At 38.4% G+C, this 20,002-nt stretch overlaps 1 protein-coding gene across 9 annotated transcripts in view; it reads left to right on the top strand.

Moving 5' to 3' along the window:
* LOC128694738 (constitutive coactivator of peroxisome proliferator-activated receptor gamma) overlaps positions 1-20,002 on the top strand; it is a 173,513-nt gene that overhangs the window by 56,241 nt on the left and 97,270 nt on the right. For all 9 annotated transcript variants that reach the window (XM_070095966.1, XM_070095958.1, XM_070095963.1 and 6 more), the window contains exon 7: positions 5,645-5,756. In XM_070095966.1, coding sequence (XP_069952067.1) covers positions 5,645-5,756 — 112 coding nt within the window. The remainder of the gene's footprint in view (positions 1-5,644; positions 5,757-20,002) is intronic.

The following is a 20,002-nucleotide window of genomic DNA, read 5'->3' as shown; positions in this document are numbered from 1 at the left end:
ATTGCTTTATCTCTTATGATCTATGCATGAAATGGTGATGTATTTATTATACTGACTCTCCCTTCCTCCTTTACTTCACACATCTGAATTGTCTTTAAAATTATATTTGTTTATGAGGGAGTGATAACATAGTGTTTAGTGGAGTGGCACAGGAAATATGTCTGCCTATAGCACCTCTGCTATGCCAGCATCACTATCTGCCTCACCACCTCCTAACATTACTGCCTCTGTTTTTTGATGTTCAGTGCCCTCAGTAACACTTAATGTGAGGAAATGGTATGGTGATACCGACAAGATGTGGAAAAAGACCCTTATGTAAAGTTCAAGACATTTGTTAAAGGAAACGTTTTGCCATGAGTGGCTTCTTCAGTCCTAATTCAGAGAAAACTAAGAAAACGCGTATATATATATAGTGGCAGGAGTCAGGTGAAATGTCGTGTGGATAGAGGTGGTAGTGGTGGTGGTGGTAGTGGTAGTGGTGGTGGTAGTGGTGGTGGTAGTGGTGGTAGTGGTAGTGGTGGTGGTAGTGGTAGTGGTGGTGGTGGTAGTGGTAGTGGTGGTGGTAGTGGTGGTGGTAGTGGTAGTGGTGGTGGTAGTGGTGGTGGTAGTGGTGGTGGTAGTGGTAGTGGTGGTGGTGGTGGTGGTGGTGGTGGTGGTGGTGGTGGTGGTGGTGGTAGTGGTGGTGGTAGTGGTGGTAGTGGTGGTAGTGGTAGTGGTGGTGGTAGTAGTGGTGGTGGTAGTAGTGGTGGTGGTGGTGGTAGTAGTGGTGGTAGTAGTGGTGGTAGTAGTGGTGGTAGTGGTAGTAGTGGTAGTAGTGGTAGTAGTGGTAGTGGTGGTAGTGGTGGTAGTGGTGGTAGTGGTGGTAGTGGTGGTAGTGGTGGTAGTAGTGGTGGTAGTGGTAGTAGTGGTAGTAGTGGTAGTAGTAGTAGTAGTAGTAGTAGTAGTAGTGGAGCTAAGGTGGTTGGATGGATGGCTACAGAGGGACCTGTTGATATCATGTTACAGCAGTTTCCAGAATGGGTAATATCCTGTTGATTAGCAATTTTGAGATACTGTAACTACCGGACTTTTGCTTTATAGTGTTACTGACAGCAATTAGGGCAGCTTCTATGCATTTCCTCCATCTTAAATCATCTTCTTTAATCACTAGTTTAGCCTCACTGAATTTCATGAGGTGTCCAACATCGTCCCTATGTTGAACACACGTTTTTACGGTCATCATTTCTGCAAGCATTTGTGTGTTCAATGATCTTAATGTCCAGAGATCTGGCTGTTTCCCCCACACATACATTGTACTTTGTTACACCCCCCCTACATAGTATAGTGTAAATTCCTGCACCTGTGCCAGAATCATGCTTGGGTTTTTGTATCATGTTCCTAATAGTAGTTGATGAGCTGGTAGATATTTTAGCCAGTTTTCTGTCAAACATTTTTGAAACGTTAGTAACAACGTTGCTGACCAATAAAACTTGGAGGCTTTTGTTCAACTTGATTGGTGTTGGTCTTGTTGAGGGTACGTGTTGCACGTTTCCTCCAGTCACGTATGAAGTGTAGGGGAAAGTGTAGTGAACTAAAAGAATGGGTGATGTATGTGCATTCTTCTTCAAGGAACTGAGGACTGGAAATTCTGTAGGCTTTCAGAAAGAAGCCAATAACTACCCCTTTTTTAGTTCTGGTGTCATGGTGAGAGAAGAAATGTAGAAGATCGTTCTTGTAGGTAGGTTTACGGTAGACTTTAAAAGGAAGTCTGTTTTCACCAGTGAGTAGGAGAATGTCGAGAAAAGGTAATTGGTTGTCCTTCTCCTCCTCTAGTGTAAATTTAATATTAAGTTCCAAAGTGTTGATGGTGTTGAGAATGCCACTTACGTCTAGATTTTTGGGTACAATGATCAAAACATCATCAACGTACCGCATCCATGTAACTGACCTAGGGATGTTATTGAGAATCTGTCTGGATTCTAGGTCCTCCACATATAAATTGGCAAGTACTGGACTAAAGGGTGAGCCCATGGCTAGCCCAAACAGTTGTTTATACTTCATGTCTTCAAACCTAAAGCAGTTATAACAAACACAAAGTTCGACAAGGCTCACAAAATCTTGGTGAGGTACAGGTAACTTTATCATCGTTAATCACCATGCGAAGAAGATCAATGGCTTGATCAACTGGGACACTGGTAAATAAGGCAGTCATGTCGAAACTTGCAAGCTTCTTACCACTCATGTCGAGATACGTGACACGGTTAAAGAGGTTACCTGAATGCTTCAGGTGAGCCTGATTAATCGTACCCAGGAGTTTAGATAAATATTTCTCCAAAACTCCTGCCAGGCTGTGTGGGGTGCTGCTGATATCAACAGGTCCCTCTGTAGCCATCCGTCCCACCACCTTAGTTCCACTACTACTATCACCTCTATCCACGCGACACTTCACATGACTCCTGCCACTATATATATATATATATATATATATACGTACGTGTTTTCTTAGTTTTCTCTGTATTAGGATTGAAGAAGCCACTAGTGGCAAAACATTCCCTTTAACCCTTAAACGGTCCAAACGTATGTATACGTTCACGTGCGTAGCACCCCGAATATTTTGAGAAAAAAAAATAGTTTTTTTTTATAGGAAAAAAGAGCATTTGGTACCCAGGCATCCCCAATTTTTTCATATGGTGCACACTGAGTGCGCACACCCATTCTCTCATGTCTAGGCGACTCAGGTCTATCGTGCCAATGTTAAATGAATGACAAAGAAAACGTATATATACGTCTGGGGTGCTACGCGAGAGAACGTATATATATGTTTGGACCGTTTAAGGGTTAACATAAATGCCCTGAACTGTACAACAGTGTCTTTTTCCACAACACTTACTGTATTTACCACATTTTGAGCTGTAGCTACAAGCATCAATAATAAGTTGAAGGAGGGAAATTACTAAAGAAGCAAATTCTATTTTTAAAATGTACATAAATTTTACAGTATGTATTAGGTGACATTATTTCACACATTTTGAAAAGCACTTGGTTGTGCAGAGCATTTTGGAAAGATTGAAACTAGAATTTAAAACTATTTTGATATTTTATAGTTGCATAGTTAGTTAGATTATTTCAATGCTAAATTGAATATAATGGAGTTTTCTGAAGAAAGGATTATTAAATGTAATGATTATTTTAAGTAACTAATCTGTATATTAAAATAACAATGTAATTGTGTAAAGGTAATAAAACAAACTGTTTTCACTTTTAGTTATAATAATAATTGGGGTAGAAATACAGTAGCAACAGTATGAATGCTGATTAAAATCTGGATAAGTAGATTTCACTAGATGTACCTGACATTTATATTTGATCTACATAAATGTACATCAAATTCAGGAGGTCTCTGCTAACAATCTTTTTGAAGTAGTTGGCAGATAGGGATCCTCCAGAGTCATCTGTAAAGTTTCATATTTTTGAGCCTTTTATTTACCTGGAAAGTGTTCAGAGGGCCAATATCCCTATGGCTTGGTCCTAGACCAGGCCTTCTGGTGCATGACCTGATCGACCAGTCTGTTGGTACTGGCTACATGTAGTCCAACTTATGCACCACAGCCTGGTTTGTCAGGAACTAACTTGAGGAACTTGTCTATTTCCTCTCTTGAAGACACCAGGGGTTTGTTGGTAATCCCCCTTATGTATATAAGGAGGGTATAGAAAAGTCTTGGTCCTTTCACACTTATTGAGTTTTCCCTTAGTATACTTGCTTTTCATTGAGGTATTTGGCACAGTCTGATGAACCTCTTACTTTCGTGGGGAATGATTCGAGTGGGCAGATTTGGGATCGACCCCTCCAGAATTTGCCAGGTGCAGATTGCAATGCATTTCTTTCACCTACATTCCCAGGAGAATGACTCAGGGGCTTCAAGCGTTCCCAGTAATTTAGGTGCTTGACTGAACTTACATTGCATGGAGTTTCTACTCAGGTCAAGCCAAACATGTGGGATGTCAAAGATAATGTATTTGTTTCTTGTATTGTGTTTATGCAACCCATTGCAGCTCTCCAAGAAAAGTTGTAGGACTGAGTTAACATTTGTATTAAGTGTATTGTATATTACAGTATACATGGTGAGTGTAGATGTTTTGTATGTTAAGTAAATTGAAACTTTTAAATAGTAGAAGTGTGTGTTGCCTGGAACCTGATTGAAAGATCATTCTAATAGATTTTGTTGAGTTACAGTGGGTTTTAGGTAAGTTGTTTTAGATTACCATGCACATATGTATACCACAAGTGATGCAAGAATAGATTAGAGTGTAGTGCAATGAGTAATGTTGTTTGAGGTACATAATACATTTTTAAAAGAGCTCCTCTGTTTTTTAAATTTTTATGTGTTATGTGCTGGCTGTGTGTTGAATTTTAACAGACCATTAGGAAAGAGGTGATGTCTGATAATACAGATTGTGCAGTAATGCAAAATAATGCTAGAAGATTGCTTAAAGCGCACTTTCTCTACTGTGTACATAATACAGTACTGTACACACAATTTAGATAAAATAAACATGTAGAGTAAAGGACATTAAAGTACAGTAATTTTATTTACCTATGTGGTGGACAGATGAGACTGTTTGGCCATGATCATATAGTCATGAAATGTAATTTATATTTTAATAGAAATATTTGAAGTTTAAAGGGGAATCTGAACTGTAGTGTCTGTGCACCTTTGGCAAAGAATTGATGGAATGAATGATGGTGGAAGTGTTTCTTTTTTGGGTAACCCTACCTCAGTGGGAGATGGCCAATATATTTAAAAAAAAAAAAAAAAGTAAATTCTGTTAAAACAAAAGAACAAATGATGGCTCTCTACTTCTGAATTTGCAGGCAGTTACAAACCAAGTTACCACCTAGCAGCCACTCCCCAAACTAACAAAAATGGATAATTCTGTCTTTTGTTTCTGAAATTCATTAAACAGAGATCCTTAAATCAAAGTTTTACTCTGCCTAAGAATTTCCCCTCATTTTGTTTTTCATTGTGTATGTATTACTATATATACCTTTATGTTCATTTGAACACTTCAGATTTATTCCCAAACACTGTGTATAAGGTCTTAACACTATTGAATGAGTTTATTGGTTGTCATATAAGACGATATCTGTACAGCTTCACTATTAATGCTATTGTTGAGGACAGTCGGGTCTCAATTTGTGATGACAAAAGTTGTATCATCTGCAAAGAGAATTGGCTTAAGTCCCTGTGAGGCACTAAGTAAAACTCATGGCAAGTGAGTCGTAAAATGACTCATTTGCCATGAGTTCTAACCCCACCCATACCGTGGTTTCTTTACCTCTTAAGAACTTCACCTTCCCAACCCATTCCTTGAACGTCACTATCTCCACCCATCCATCCACCCCAGATTTACCTTAATCAACCAAACTTGCCCCATAGGGTTATGAGGTTATGAATGTAATATGAAAGTAATTTATTTATGCCAGTGTATGTACAGTATATACTGTATTACCCTATTATTTATGCCCAGTGTTTGGATTAATAACAATGGTGCACAAGCTTAAAAAGAGCCTATACACCTTGCCCATAAAATGAAGAGGGTTTACTGTATTTATGCTTTGTGTTTAAACATTTCCTGATCTTATCTGATAATATTACTGGCACAGGGTAGTATTCAGAGATGAAGGTCGTGCACATCTCCTGGTTGAGGGCATCAAGATGTATCAGTTGGATATTGATGGCCCTGACGAGTTCACCCAGAAAATTGAAGACACATCGGTAATTAATTGGCTGTTGTTTATTTACTGTAACTACTTATATTGTGTTTATCATTATTTTATGTAAAATTCCATAATATTTCAGAGCTTCATATCTGTTCATTTTACTCATTAATTTATCTGTAGGACTACAGTACTTTTTCCTCTCTCATGCATAGCTCATGTCTAGAGATTATTTAATTATTATTATTATATTTATGGGTAATTGCTAAACTTATAGGGGACATGTGTGCCTGTGGAATAAGAGGTAATCAGGTGTGGCCTTCAATTGAGAGTCCTTCACTTGCATCAGGACACCCCTCTTGAAGGGGATTTTTTATTTAATAATTTAATGCTTGGAGTACATTTTTAATAGCTTGGTTATATGAGAATGAATGCAGAAGGTTCAAGAAACTTATGCCCTTTCAAATTGTTTGGATTGTTTACTCTTGAATGTGGTGGTACTGAGTAGTTTATATAGTTGTACTAGAGTACATTACTGGGTACAGAGTTGGGTTACTTACTATTTTTTTTCTTTTTGTAAGATATATATTATAAGGGAAGGGGGACAAAAGAGATTGTAAAATTATAGGGGAATAAGTTTACTGAGTATACCAGGAAAAGTGTACGGTAGGGTTATTATAGAAAGAATTAAAGGTAAGACAGAGAGAAGCATTGCAGATGAGCAAGGAGGCTTTAGAGTGGGTAAGGGATGTATAGATCAAGTGTTTACATTGAAGCATATATGTGAACAGTATATAGATAAAGGAAGGGAAGTTTTCACTGCATTTATGGATTTAGAAAAGGCATATGATAGATTAGATAGGGGAGCAATGTGGCAGATGTTGCAAGTGTATGGAATAGGTAGTAAGTTACTAAATGCTGTAAAGAGTTTTTATGAGGATAGTGAGGCTCAGGTTAGGGTGTGTAGAAGTGAGGGAGATTACTTCTCAGTAAAAGTAGGTTTTAGACAGGGAAGTGTAATGTCACCATGGTTGTTTAATATATTTATAGGTGAGGTTGTAAAAGAAGTAAATGCTAGGTTGTTGGGGAGAAGGGTAGGATTAAATTATGGGGAATCAAATACAAAATGGGAGTTGACACAGTTACTTTTTGTTGATGATACTGTGCTTTTGGGAGATTATAAAGAAAAGTTACGAAGGTTAGTGGATGAGTTTCGGTGGGTGTGTAAAGGTAGAAAGTTGAAAGCGAATATAGATAAGATTAAGGTGATGAGGGATATCAAACAATTTAGATAGAGAGAAATTGGATATCACATAGGAGAGAGGGAGTATGGAAGAAGTGAATGTTTTCAGATAAACCCTTCATAAACCCATCTGTTGACTTGTCAATGGATGGGTTTATGAAGGATGAGGTTAACCATAGAATTGATGAAGGGAAAAAGATGAGTGGTGCATTGAGGTATCTGTAGAGACAAAAAACTTTATCAATGGAGGCAAAGAAGGGAATGTACAAAAGTATAGTGGTACCAACACTTATATGGGTGTGTAAATGCTGCAGCAAGGAGGCAGCTGGAGCCAGTGGAGATGTTCTGTTTTAAGGGCAATGTGTGGTGTAAATATTATACAGAGAATTCGTAGTGTGGAAATTAGGAGGAGGTGTGGTATTACTAAACCCTAAACAGTCCGAACATATATATACGTTCTTACCACTAGCGCAACAAACATATATATATGTTTTATTTTTCCTGCCTCCAAATTTGGCACGATTGGCCTGAGATGCGTAGGCAGCATAGAATGGGTCTTAACACTCGGTGTGCACCGTATTAAGAAAATATGAGACCACTTAGTACCTTGTGGGAGTGCCAGTTAAATTGAGCACCAGCTAGAGCAAACAGTGCGGCAAACACCGAGGATTCACTGATGTAATGTCATATTAACACTCCCCTTTTAAGAGGAAAGTGATATTAACCCCAAGTTTAGGGTCTGTCTGTCTGTCTGTCTCTATCTCTGTCTCTGTCTATCTGTCTCTCTCTCTCTATATCTGTCTCACAGATACACACAAATACAATTATACATAGTGTAAATTACCTAGGATAACCTAAAAAAATCCAAAGTGCTATACTGTGCTTGTAGATATCATGCATAAGAATACCTGTTGGTTCACAGTGGCTCTCTCTGAGACAGAGAGAGAGACAAGCAGACAGAGAGACAACACAGAGAGACAAATAATCAGAGACAGAGATACAAGCTCATCAAATGTCACCCCTTATCTTATCACTGCACCCTTGTTGGTGCCCATCAAATGTCATCCCTTATCTCATCTTATCACTGCCCTCCCGGATGCTTGTCACTGACACTTGTCTTACACATTGCTTCAAGGGAACTTCTTTCTTCTTCTTCTGTACTCTCGTGTATCCAAAACACTGCTGGGACCTTTAAATACTTTGCATATATTTTGTATGTAGGTATAAATGTCCACCTGTCAATGTGTTTGTGACAATTTCAGTACCTAATATTAGTGTCAGAACAAAGACTGGTCATGAAATGACAAGAACTACAATAAATTGTAATTATCAGAACATAAAAATTATATAAAATAATATAAAAATGAGAAAAAAAGGTATATCGGCAACACTTCTGCAAGTGGCAGGACTCGATGTTGCCATCAGGTGAGCATTAAGTGCCAACTTTGCAGCCTCATATCTTGGTAAGTACTGACCCTAATTTTTTATTTTAATCCTGTAACACTTAAAAAAATTTTCTCTTTATTTCAATGAAAAAAAAAACGATTTAATTATTTTTCAAAATATTTGGGACACTGGGCGAGAGAACATATATATACATTTGGACCGTTTAGGGGCTAATAGTAGTAGTCAGAGGGCTGAAGATGGGTTGTTGAGGTGGTTTGGTCCTTTAGAGAGAATGGAACAATGTAGAATGACTTAGAGAACATATAAATCTGTAGGGGAAGGAAGGCGGGGTAGGGGTCGTCCTCGAAAAGGTTGGAGGAACGGGGACAAGGAAGTTTTGTGAGTGAGGGGCTTGGATTTCCAGCAAGCATGCATTAGCGTGTTAGATAGGAGTGAATGGAGATGAATGGTTTTTGGGACCTGATGAGCTGTTGGAGTGTGAGCAGGGTAATATTTTGTGAAGGGATTCAAGGAAACTGGTTAGCCAGACCTGAGTCCTGGAAATGGGAAATACAATGCCTTCACTTTATTGGCAGTTTGGAGTGACTACCTAAATTGTCATATCTGGGCACCTCTGCAAAGACAGTGATTATGTATGAGTGATGGCAGAAGTGTTGAATGGTAATGAAAGTTTTTTCTTTCTGTTTGGGTTTTTCTTTCTTTTGGGTTACCCTGCCTTGGTGGAGAAATGGCCAAAGTGTTAAAAGGAAAAATGTATTATGACCAACAGTTCTATATAAGAAACCATCACAAGTATTATTACCAGCAGTTACACATCTTTTCAATAAATCACTTGATTTAGAAACTTTTCCAGCATTCTTAAAACAGCTAGAGTAACTCAAAGCTGTAAACATGGAAATCTCTCTGATATTTATAACTGTAGACCAATTTCAAATCTATCAGTATTGTCAAAAGTATATAAACTAATATTTTCATATACAGCCAAACATAAAATTCTCTTGCCTTGCTGGTATGTATTCAGACCCCAAAAGAGTATAAACAATGTAATAATTAAAATACTAGACATAATTTATACAGCACTTGATAAAAATGAATACCCAGTTGTCATATTTATTGACCTACAGAAGGCCTTGGACACAACTGATCACAGTAACCTCCTCCTGAAACTGAAGCATTATAGAGTCAGAGGTAGCTCATATAACTAAATGAGATCCAACTTAACAGTCTGCTACAAGTAAACATAAATGATGTTACCATATTTTCTGTAGCAATAAATACTGGTGTCCCCTAAGGAAGCATTCTTGGCCCTCTCCTGTTCCTTCTCTGTGTCACAATAGCCTGCCAAATGCCAACCAACAACTCAAACTGACACCAAAACAGCCAGACTCTACCACACCAATTCCACTTGTCACAATTGTGCCACCACCTCCAGCTACGTCCATCTGCCTCACAACGCCTCCCAGAGGCCCTAGGTGTAAAAACAGTATTCTCTTCTGACAACAAAACTTTTGTCATTTCAAGTCTTGATCCTATTGTAACAGATAATATTACATATGAATATCTTAAAAAATATCCACACATGGATGATAATGAACAAATTTACACCTAATCTGGAAAAGACTTACAAATAAATTGTTTGAGAAAATGAAGGTAAAATTCTAGGATTGCAAACTAAGTGCTAGGAGTGTAAGCTAAAATTCAGTGCACATATCCAACACACTTCAACAAAAGTATAAAAAACTGTGGGTGTATTCTTAAAATTCAAATGTTATGTACCTACCTCATCTACACATCTAAACCAGTAATCATGCACATATCTTAAGGGGCCAAGAATCTGGAATGGTTTAAGAAGAAACCAAAAAACTGTGTAACAAAATAAATTCACACTACAACTCTTAATAAGTTTTTAACTAAATTCACTGTATGTCTTTTATGTCATGTAATATGTGTGATGTACTGTAATCATTATGTGCATGCAATACAGGAGGGCCCCACTTTACAGCATTTTGCAAATGCAGTGGTGTTCAATTATAACCAGTCTTCATTTATTCAGACTTGCTACAATAAATGTATTCATCACTCACTATAAGCTAAAGACAAAAATATTTTAAGGTAAGTAATATGTGTACTGTATATGTATATTTCTAGGCCAAGCTCTATTGCTCACTTAATATATGATATTGTATACATGTTATCAGGCTTTTATATGCATTTGACAGTGAAAAAAGGCTATGTTTCACTTTACAGTGATTTTTGCTTCATGGCAGTAGCCCGGAACCTAACCTGCTGTATAAGAGGGGCCCACCCGTATGTGTTATATATTTTCTGCTTTAACTGCTATCATATCCATTTTAAATGTAAGAAAAAACGTTTCTACAGTTTAGTCCTAGTTTATATTTTTTCCTTACCATTTGATAAATATGTTTGTATACATAAGTCAAATATTGTATATAGTATTAGGTAGTAGGTTGGTAGACAGCAACCACCCAGGGAAGTACTACCGTCCTGCCAGATGACTGTGAAACAGAAACCTGTAACTATTTTGCATGATGGTAGGATTGCTGGTGTCTTTTTCTGTCTCATAAACATGCTAGATAACAGGGATATCTTGCTACTCCAACTTACACTTTGGTCACACTTAACAGACATGCACATGCATATATATATATATACATCTAGGTTTTTCTCCTTTTTCTACATAGCTCTTGTTCTTCTTTATTTCTTCTATTGTCCATGGGGAAGTGGAAAAGAATCTTTCCTCCGTAAGCCATGCATGTCGTATGAGGCGACTAAAATGCCGGGAGCAATGGGCTAGTAACCCCTTCTCCTGTAGACATTTACTAAAAAAGAGAAGAAGAAAAACTTTATAAAACTGGGATGCTTGAATGTGCGTGGATGTAGTGCAGATGACAAGAAACAGATGATTGCTGATGTTATGAATGAAAAGAAGTTGGATGTCCTGGCCCTAAGCGAAACAAAGCTGAAGGGGGTAGGGGAGTTTCGGTGGGGGGAAATAAATGGGATTAAATCTGGAGTATCTGAGAGAGTTAGAGCAAAGGAAGGGGTAGCAGTAATGTTGAATGATCAGTTATGGAAGGAGAAAAGAGAATATGAATGTGCAAATGCAAGAATTATGTGGATTAAAGTAAAGGTTGGATGCGAGAAGTGGGTCATAATAAGCGTGTATGCACCTGGAGAAGAGAGGAATGCAGAGGAGAGAGAGAGATTTTGGGAGATGTTAAGTGAATGTATAGGAGCCTTTGAACCAAGTGAGAGAGTAATTGTGGTAGGGGACCTGAATGCTAAAGTAGGACAAACTTTTAGAGAGGGTGTGGTAGGTAAGTTTGGGGTGCCAGGTGTAAATGATAATGGGAGCCCTTTGATTGAACTTTGTATAGAAAGGGGTTTAGTTATAGGTAATACATATTTTAAGAAAAAGAGGATAAATAAGTATACAAGATATGATGTAGGGCAAAATGACAGTAGTTTGTTAGATTATGTATTGGTAGATAAAAGACTGTTGAGTAGACTTCAGGATGTACATGTTTATAGAGGGGCCACAGATATATCAGATCACTTTCTAGTTGTAGCTACGCTGAGAGTAAAAGGTAGATGGGATACAAGGAGAATAGAAGCATCAGGGAAGAGAGAGGTGAAGGTTTATAAACTAAAAGAGGAGGCAGTTAGGGAAAGATATAAACAGCTATTGGAGGATAGATGGGCTAATGAGAGCATAGGCAATGGGGTCGAAGAGGTATGGGGTAGGTTTAAAAATGTAGTGTTAGAGTGTTCACCAGAAGTTTGTGGTTACAGGAAAGTGGGTGCGGGAGGGAAGAGGAGCGATTGGTGGAATGATGATGTAAAGAGAGTAGTAAGGGAGAAAAAGTTAGCATATGAGAAGTTTTTACAAAGTAGAAGTGATGCAAGGAGGGAAGAGTATATGGAGAAAAAGAGAGAGGTTAAGAGAGCGGTGAAGCAATGTAAAAAGAGAGCAAATGAGAGAGTGGGTGAGATGTTATCAACAAATTTTGTTGAAAATAAGAAAAAGTTTTGGAGTGAGATTAACAAGTTAAGGAAGCCTAGAGAACAAATGGATTTGTCAGTTAAAAATAGGAGAGGAGAGTTATTAAATGGAGAGTTAGAGGTATTGGGAAGATGGAGGGAATATTTTGAGGAATTGTTAAATGTTGATGAAGATAGGGAAGCTGTGATTTCGTGTATAGGGCAAGGAGGAATAACATCTTGTAGGAGTGAGGAAGAGCTAGTTGTGAGTGTGGAGGAAGTTCGTGAAGCAGTAGGTAAAATGAAAGGTGCTAAGGCAGCCGGGATTGATGGGATAAAGATAGAAATGTTAAAAGCAGGTGGGGATATAGTTTTGGAGTGGTTGGTGCAATTATTTAATAAATGTATGGAAGAGGGTAAGGTACCTAGGAATTGGCAGAGAGCATGCATAGTTCCTTTGTATAAAGGCAAAGGGGACAAAAGAGAGTGCAAAAATTATAGGGGGATAAGTCTGTTGAGTATACCTGGTAAAGTGTATGGTAGAGTTATTATTGAAAGAATTAAAAGTAAGACTGAGAATAGGATAGCAGATGAACAAGGAGGCTTTATGAAAGGTAGGGGGTGTGTGGACCAGGTATTTACAGTGAAACATATAAGTGAACAGTATTTAGATAAGGCTAAAGAGGTCTTTGTGGCATTTATGGATTTGGAAAAGGCGTATGACAGGGTGGATAGGGGGGCAATGTGGCAGATGTTGCAGGTGTATGGTGTAGGAGGTAGGTTACTGAAAGCAGTGAAGAGTTTTTACGAGGATAGTGAGGCTCAAGTTAGAGTACATAGGAAAGAGGGAAATTATTTCCCAGTAAAAGTAGGCCTTAGACAAGGATGTGTGATGTCACCGTGGTTGTTTAATATATTTATAGTTGGGGTTGTAAGAGAAGTAAATGCGAGGGTCTTGACAAGAGGTGTGGAGTTAAAAGATAAAGAATCACACATAAAGTGGGAGTTGTCACAGTTGCTCTTTGCTGATGACACTGTGCTCTTGGGAGATTCTGAAGAGAAGTTGCAGAGATTGGTGGATGAATTTGGTAGGGTGTGCAAAAGAAGAAAATTAAAAGTGAATACAGGAAAGAGTAAGGTTATGAGGATAACAAAAATATTAGGTAATGAAAGATTGGATATCAGATTGGAGGGAGAGAGTATGGAGGAGGTGAATGTATTCAGATATTTGGGAGCGGATGGGTCTATGAAAGATGAGGTGAATCATAGAATTGATGAGGCGAAAAGGGTGAGTGGCGCACTTAGTAGTCTGTGGAGACAAAGAACTTCGTCCTTGGAGGCAAAGAGGGGAATGTATGAGAGTATAGTTTTACCAACACTCTTATATGGGTGTGAAGCATGGGTGATGAATGTTGCAGCGAGGAGAAGGCTGGAGGCAGTGGAGATGTCATGTCTGAGAGCAATGTGTGGTGTGAATATAATGCAGAAAATTCGTAGTTTGGAAGTTAGGAGGAGGTGCGGGATTACCAAAACTGTTGTCCAGAGGGCTGAGGAAGGGTTGTTGAGGTGGTTCGGACATGTAGAGAGAATGGAGCGAAACAGAATGACTTCAAGAGTGTATCAGTCTGTAGTGGAAGGAAGGCGGGGTAGGGGTCGGCCTAGGAAAGGTTGGAGGGAGGGGGTAAAGGAGGTTTTGTGTGCGAGGGGCTTGGACTTCCAGCAGGCGTGCGTGAGCGTGTTTGATAGGAGTGAATGGAGACGAATGGTTTTTAATACTTGACGTGCTGTTGGAGTGTGAGCAAAGTAACATTTATGAATGGGTTCAGGGAAACCGGCAGGCCGGACTTGAGTCCTGGAGTTGGGAAGTACAGTGCCTGCACTCTGAAGGAGGGGTGTTAATGTTGCAGTTTAAAAACTGTAGTGTAAAGCACCCTTCTGGCAAGACAGTGATGGAGTGAATGATGGTGAAAGTTTTTCTTTTTCGGGCCACCCTGCCTTGGTGGGAATCGGCCAGTGTGATAATAAAAAAAAATAATAATAAGTATTAATATGTAAAGTATTTTAATTTGTAAATGTATTATGTGTTATAGGTATGTCTTGTACTGTATAATGTTTTGTTCTCTTAGTTTAAATCTGTCCAGAATGTGTTTCACAAATATGGGCTTTTGCACGCAAGAAATTTCAATCTCGGATTGGGTAATTGTTTTCTGTACAGGGGTAGTTTTTCTCATTCACCAATTTTATTGGCATTTTGATTTACAATTTGAAACTTGTTTAACTGAAGATTAAGACACGTGTGCAACAGTTGGGTATCGTTATTATTGAAACATTTTGCCTATACAGTAGGCTTCTTGAGTCATATACAAAGGGAGCAGATGTAGTGGTGAAATAAAGATGATGTAATCAGTCCATCAATCTTGGAGGAAAAGTATGTGAGGTGGTCAGTCCCTCAGCCTGGAAAAAGAGTTCAGCTCCATGTTCTGGAATGATATGAAGCTGTAGCATGAGAATGTAGTCTTAAATACAGTGGGCCCTCAACCAACGATATTAATCTGTTCCAGAGAGCTTGTCGTTAGTTGAATTTATTGTTAGTCGAATTAATTTTCCCCATAAGAAATAATGGAAATGCAATTAATCCGTTCCAGACACCCAAAAGTATGAAATTTTTGTTTTCACATGAAATATACATTTTCCTACACAAAAAGGACACATGCCCAATAAATACATGTACTGTACTAAATGAAGAATAAGTGACCCTTACCTTTATTGAAAATGTAGTGATGAGTTATGAGATGGGAGGAGGGGAGATGGAGGTGTATTATTTTTTGGAAGGGGAATCCCCTTCCATAAGGATTTTAGGTAGCAAGTCCTTTTCCGGGGTTACTTCCCTTCTTCTTTTAATGCCACTGGGAACAACTTGAGAGTCACTGGACCTCAGTTGCACCAAAAATCTTTCCATAGAGCTCTGTACCTCGCGTTCCTTTAAGATTTTCCTAAAATGGGCCACAACATTGTCATTGTAAAAGTCACCAGCACGGCTTGCAATAGCTGTGTCAGGGTGATTTTCATCCATAAAGGTTTGCACGTCAACCCACTTTGCACAAATTTCCTTAATCTTTGAAGAAGGCAACGTCCTCCATTTCTCCTTCCCCTCCTCTGAAGCAGAGTCCTCAGTTGTGTCCTCTTGCTGTTGCAGATGCTCTTGCAGCTCATCAGTGGTTAGTTCTTCATTGTCATCCTCCAACTCTTCCACATCATCCCCACTAACCTCCAACCCCATGGACTTCCCCAGTGCCACAATAGATTCCACAACTGGCATAGGCTTCTCAGGGTTAGCCCCAAACCCTTCAAAATCTCTCTTCTACACATTCTGGCCACAATTTCCTCCAAGCAGAGTTCAAGGTCCTGTTAGTCACTCCCTTCCAAGCCTTACCTATATGGTTTATGTAATTGAGAATACTAAAGTGATCTTTCTAAAAGTCCCTTAGGGTCAATTGAGTGTATGAGGTCACTTCAAAGCACTTTTGAAACATTGCTTTGGTATACAGTTTCTTGAAATTTGAAATGACCTGCTGGTCTATGAGCTGGAGGAGAGGAGTGGTATTAGGAGGCAAAAACTTCACTTTTATGAAGCTCATCTCCCCCAAAATTCGCTCTGGCAACTCAGAAGGATAAGCAAGAGCATTGTCCAGTACCAGGAGGCACTTAAGGTGCAATTTATATTCCAGGAGGTAGGTAATTTTTCACAGTGGGGCCAAACATGTGATAAAACCAGTCATAGAAAGTGTCTGTAGTGACCCATGCCTTACTGTTTGCCCTCCACATCACACACAAATTAACCTTGACAACATTGTTTTTCTTGAACACTCTGGGAGTTTCAGAGTGATACACTAGTAGAGGCTTCACTTTGCATTCTCCACTAGCATTACTACACAACATTAACATAACCCTGTCCTTCATAGGTTTGTGTCCTGGGAGTGCTTTTCCCTCCTGTGTAATGTAGGTCCTGTTTGGCATTTTCTTCCAAAATAGGCTTGTTTCATCACAATTAAACACTCATTAGGGTTTTAATCCTTCAGCCTCTATGTACTCCTTGAATTCCTGCGCATATTTTTCAGCTGCTTTTTGGTCTGAACTGGCAGCCTCACCACACTGTGTATGCCCACTATGATTCTTAAATCTCTCAAACCAACCTTTGCTGGCCTTAAATTCACTCACAACACCACTAGTTTCAGACCTTTTTTTAATTGAATCGTCATGCAACTGTCTTGCCTTTTCACATGTGACTGATTGAGAGATGCTATCTCCTGATATCTGTTTTTCGTTTATCCACACCAATAACAGTCTCTCAACATCTTCGAGTACTTGTGATCTGTGTTTCAAAAACATACTTGCACCTTTTGCAACAACAGCTTCCTTGATTGCCTTTCTGTTGGCCAAGATAGTAGCGATGGTTGATTGGGGTTTGTTATACAACCTGGCCAGCTTGGAGACATGCACTCCAGTTTCATACTTTGTGATGATCTCCTTCATTTGAATAGTAATTTTCACCCTTTTTACCACAGGGTTGGCACTAGAAGCTTTCTTTGGGCCCATGGTGGCTTATTTAGCAGTTACAAGCACTAAAAACACTGGAATAATACAAAACGTTCCGAATGTATGCATGGAAGTGACCACACTGGCTTGTAAACATTGGCACACTAACTGAAGGCAGGCCAGCCAAACACTGGACACGTATGGGATGAATGATGTAAGTCGAGTTTTTCAACGTAGGTCTGGGTCAAATTTTTATGCTGACAAACATTGTAGGTCGGCTGAGGTCATCGTAAGTCGGGGGTCCACTGTATCGTAGGTGTACTAAGCTGTTATTGCCTGGCTAAGTCCATGGAAATCATCGTGTTATTCTTCTCAGCACTGTCCTTTGCACTTATGTATTTTCTTAGGACCCATGGTTAGAAAAAAGAAATTTGGCCAAATGACTGTAAAAAAAAAAAAAGCAAGCAAGTACGAGATATTTGCTCCTATAGCGATATAAACATGTACTTACCGGATGTTTTGGCATCAGCTATGCCAACTAATGGCAGCATTCTGAATTATTATTACATACGTAGTATTGTGTATTATTATTAATTTAGGGAACAATAATAATAATATTATTATTATTATTATTAATATGGTTAACTGGAGCACAGATCCAATTCCCTAGATCAAGAGCCCCTCACCAGCGTCAAGGAACCTTGATGCTGGTGAGAGGCTCTTGACCTAGGGAATTGGATCTGTGCCCTAGTTACCTAAATTAATAATAATAATAATAATAATAGTAATAATAATAATTAATACAGTAGGGCCCCGCTTTATGGCATTTCGCTTTACGGCATTCCGCTAATATGGTCATTTCAAATTATGACCAAAACTCTATACGGCTCCCCCCACCTGACTTTCTAATACGGTCACCGTGCCCCACCCAGTTTGTTTACATTCTCTGTGAGATCCGTAAGCACAAAGTCTCTCCATTATGTCTGGAAACTCCAAAATTTCAAGTGTTTTTAAAAGTTATTTCATATTTTATATATGCTCTGATAATTATACGTATGTATACCTGTACCTAAATAAACTTACATACTGTGCTGGCATGCAGGTACACATTAAAATCAGTAAGAGTGTCTTATGTCTTGAGACATCATATTAATAATGATAATAATCACCGAGTCTCATTAAATGTCGTACATTATGTTAATATACACATTTTCATTAATCCATCCATGACATTTTTTTCAAAATTATATAATAAACACTATACATAACATATAAAGATGATAAATACACCCCACAATAGAATAAATAAACATAAATGTGAGATGTGGGAGCCAAACTTTTATGAGTGACGGCAAGAATAACACTTTCTCTAGTCCAACATCAGAGAAAATGTGTTATTGGTGGTAACCGTAGAAAATTATTCCTTTCGTATGTATGTAAGTTTATTCAGGTATACACAAATACAGTTACATAGATTATCATACATAACAGCATATGTGTAGAGAACCTAGGATAACCCAAAAAAGGCAGACAGAGTGACTTATTTCCAGTGCCTTCACTCAGAGTGTCATTTCTTCTAAAAATGGTGTTACATGAGAATGGGAGTGTTCTTCTTTATTTATTCTACCGTATCAATGCAGAGACAACTTTTACGCAATGTAACTTGTACACAAACCAGACGTGTACAATTTGTTTGTTTACAAAACTTACGTTTGCCTGGTTTGTTTACATAACTCTGTGCCTGTCCTCCTTCATGTACTCATTCTCTCTCTCTCTCATTTATTCGTTTTATCTCGTTTACTCACCTCTGACCCTACATTAAGAGTACAAATATTTTAAGGTAAGTAATGAGTGAACTATATATGCATTTTATTGCTCTGGGATGCTTAAATATCATAGAATAGTATGTGTGGGTGGGGTGGCCTGGCTGGCTACCATTCATACTGCACTTGATTTCTTACAATAAATACTACTCATCTCACCCTAGATTAAGACTACAAATATTTTAAGGTAAGTAATGAGTGAACTGTATATGCATTTTATCGCTCTGGGATGCTTAAATGTAATAGAATATTATGTGTTGGTGGGTTGGCCTGGTATGGTAGCTCGGCTGACTACCATACATACCACACTTGATTTCTTACAATAAATACTACTTGTCTCACCCTAGATTAAGATTACAAATATTTTAAGGTAAGTAATGAGTGCACTATGTGTGTATTTTACTTTTTTATTGTTTTTTGATGCCTATTTCTGTTGCTAACTTAATATATGTTAGTGTAAACTTGTTATCTAGTATTTGTATGCATTTATAAGGGGGAAAAAAAGGGTGTTCCACTTTACGGCGATTTCTGCTTTACGGCGGTAGCCTGGAACCTAATTTGCCGTATAAGTGGGGCCCTACTGTAATAATAATAATGTTATAATAATAACGAATGCCGCCAACTCATTGCACTGTTTACCTCGCTGTGAGGCAGTTCTCTCTTGCTTTGCTTACATTTTTGACAGTCATTTGGCCAAATTTCATTTTTCTAAGCATAGGCCCTAAGAAAGTAAGTGTAAAGGACAATGCTGAGAAGAAAAAGAGGATGATTTCCATGAAATTAAAGCATGAATTCATAGATAAACAAGCGAGGTGTCCAGGTTTTGCGTTGATGGGGAAGCAGGGGGAGCTCCCTCATAACTCAAATGTTGGCTCATAACTCAGAACCAGGGACAGCTCGTATCTCAAAAAACTCGTATGTTGGGACACTCATAAGTCAAAGTTCCACTGCATTTACTAAATGTTACTACTACACATGGCTGTCCTGTGTATAATAACTAGTAGGTTATTAAAAGTAGTAAAAAGTTTTTATGCAACAGTTAGTTTCTATACAGTAGTTAGGTAGACCTTAGACAGTGATGTGTGATTTCACTATTTTTTCTTTTTCAACAAGTCAGCCATCTCCCATTGAGGCAGGGTGACCCAAAAAGAAAGAGAATCCCCAAAAAGAAAATACTTTCATCATCATTCAACACTTTCACCTCACTCATACATAATCACTGTTTTTGCAGAGGTGCCCAGACACAACAGTTTAGAAGCATATATAAGGATATATAACATATCCCTCCAAACT

This window comes from Cherax quadricarinatus, chromosome 51, assembly GCF_038502225.1.
Source record: "Cherax quadricarinatus isolate ZL_2023a chromosome 51, ASM3850222v1, whole genome shotgun sequence".
Classification (NCBI taxonomy): domain Eukaryota; kingdom Metazoa; phylum Arthropoda; class Malacostraca; order Decapoda; family Parastacidae; genus Cherax; species Cherax quadricarinatus.
Note: the sequence above shows the minus strand (reverse complement) of the source record. Positions and strands in the feature narration are given on the sequence as shown.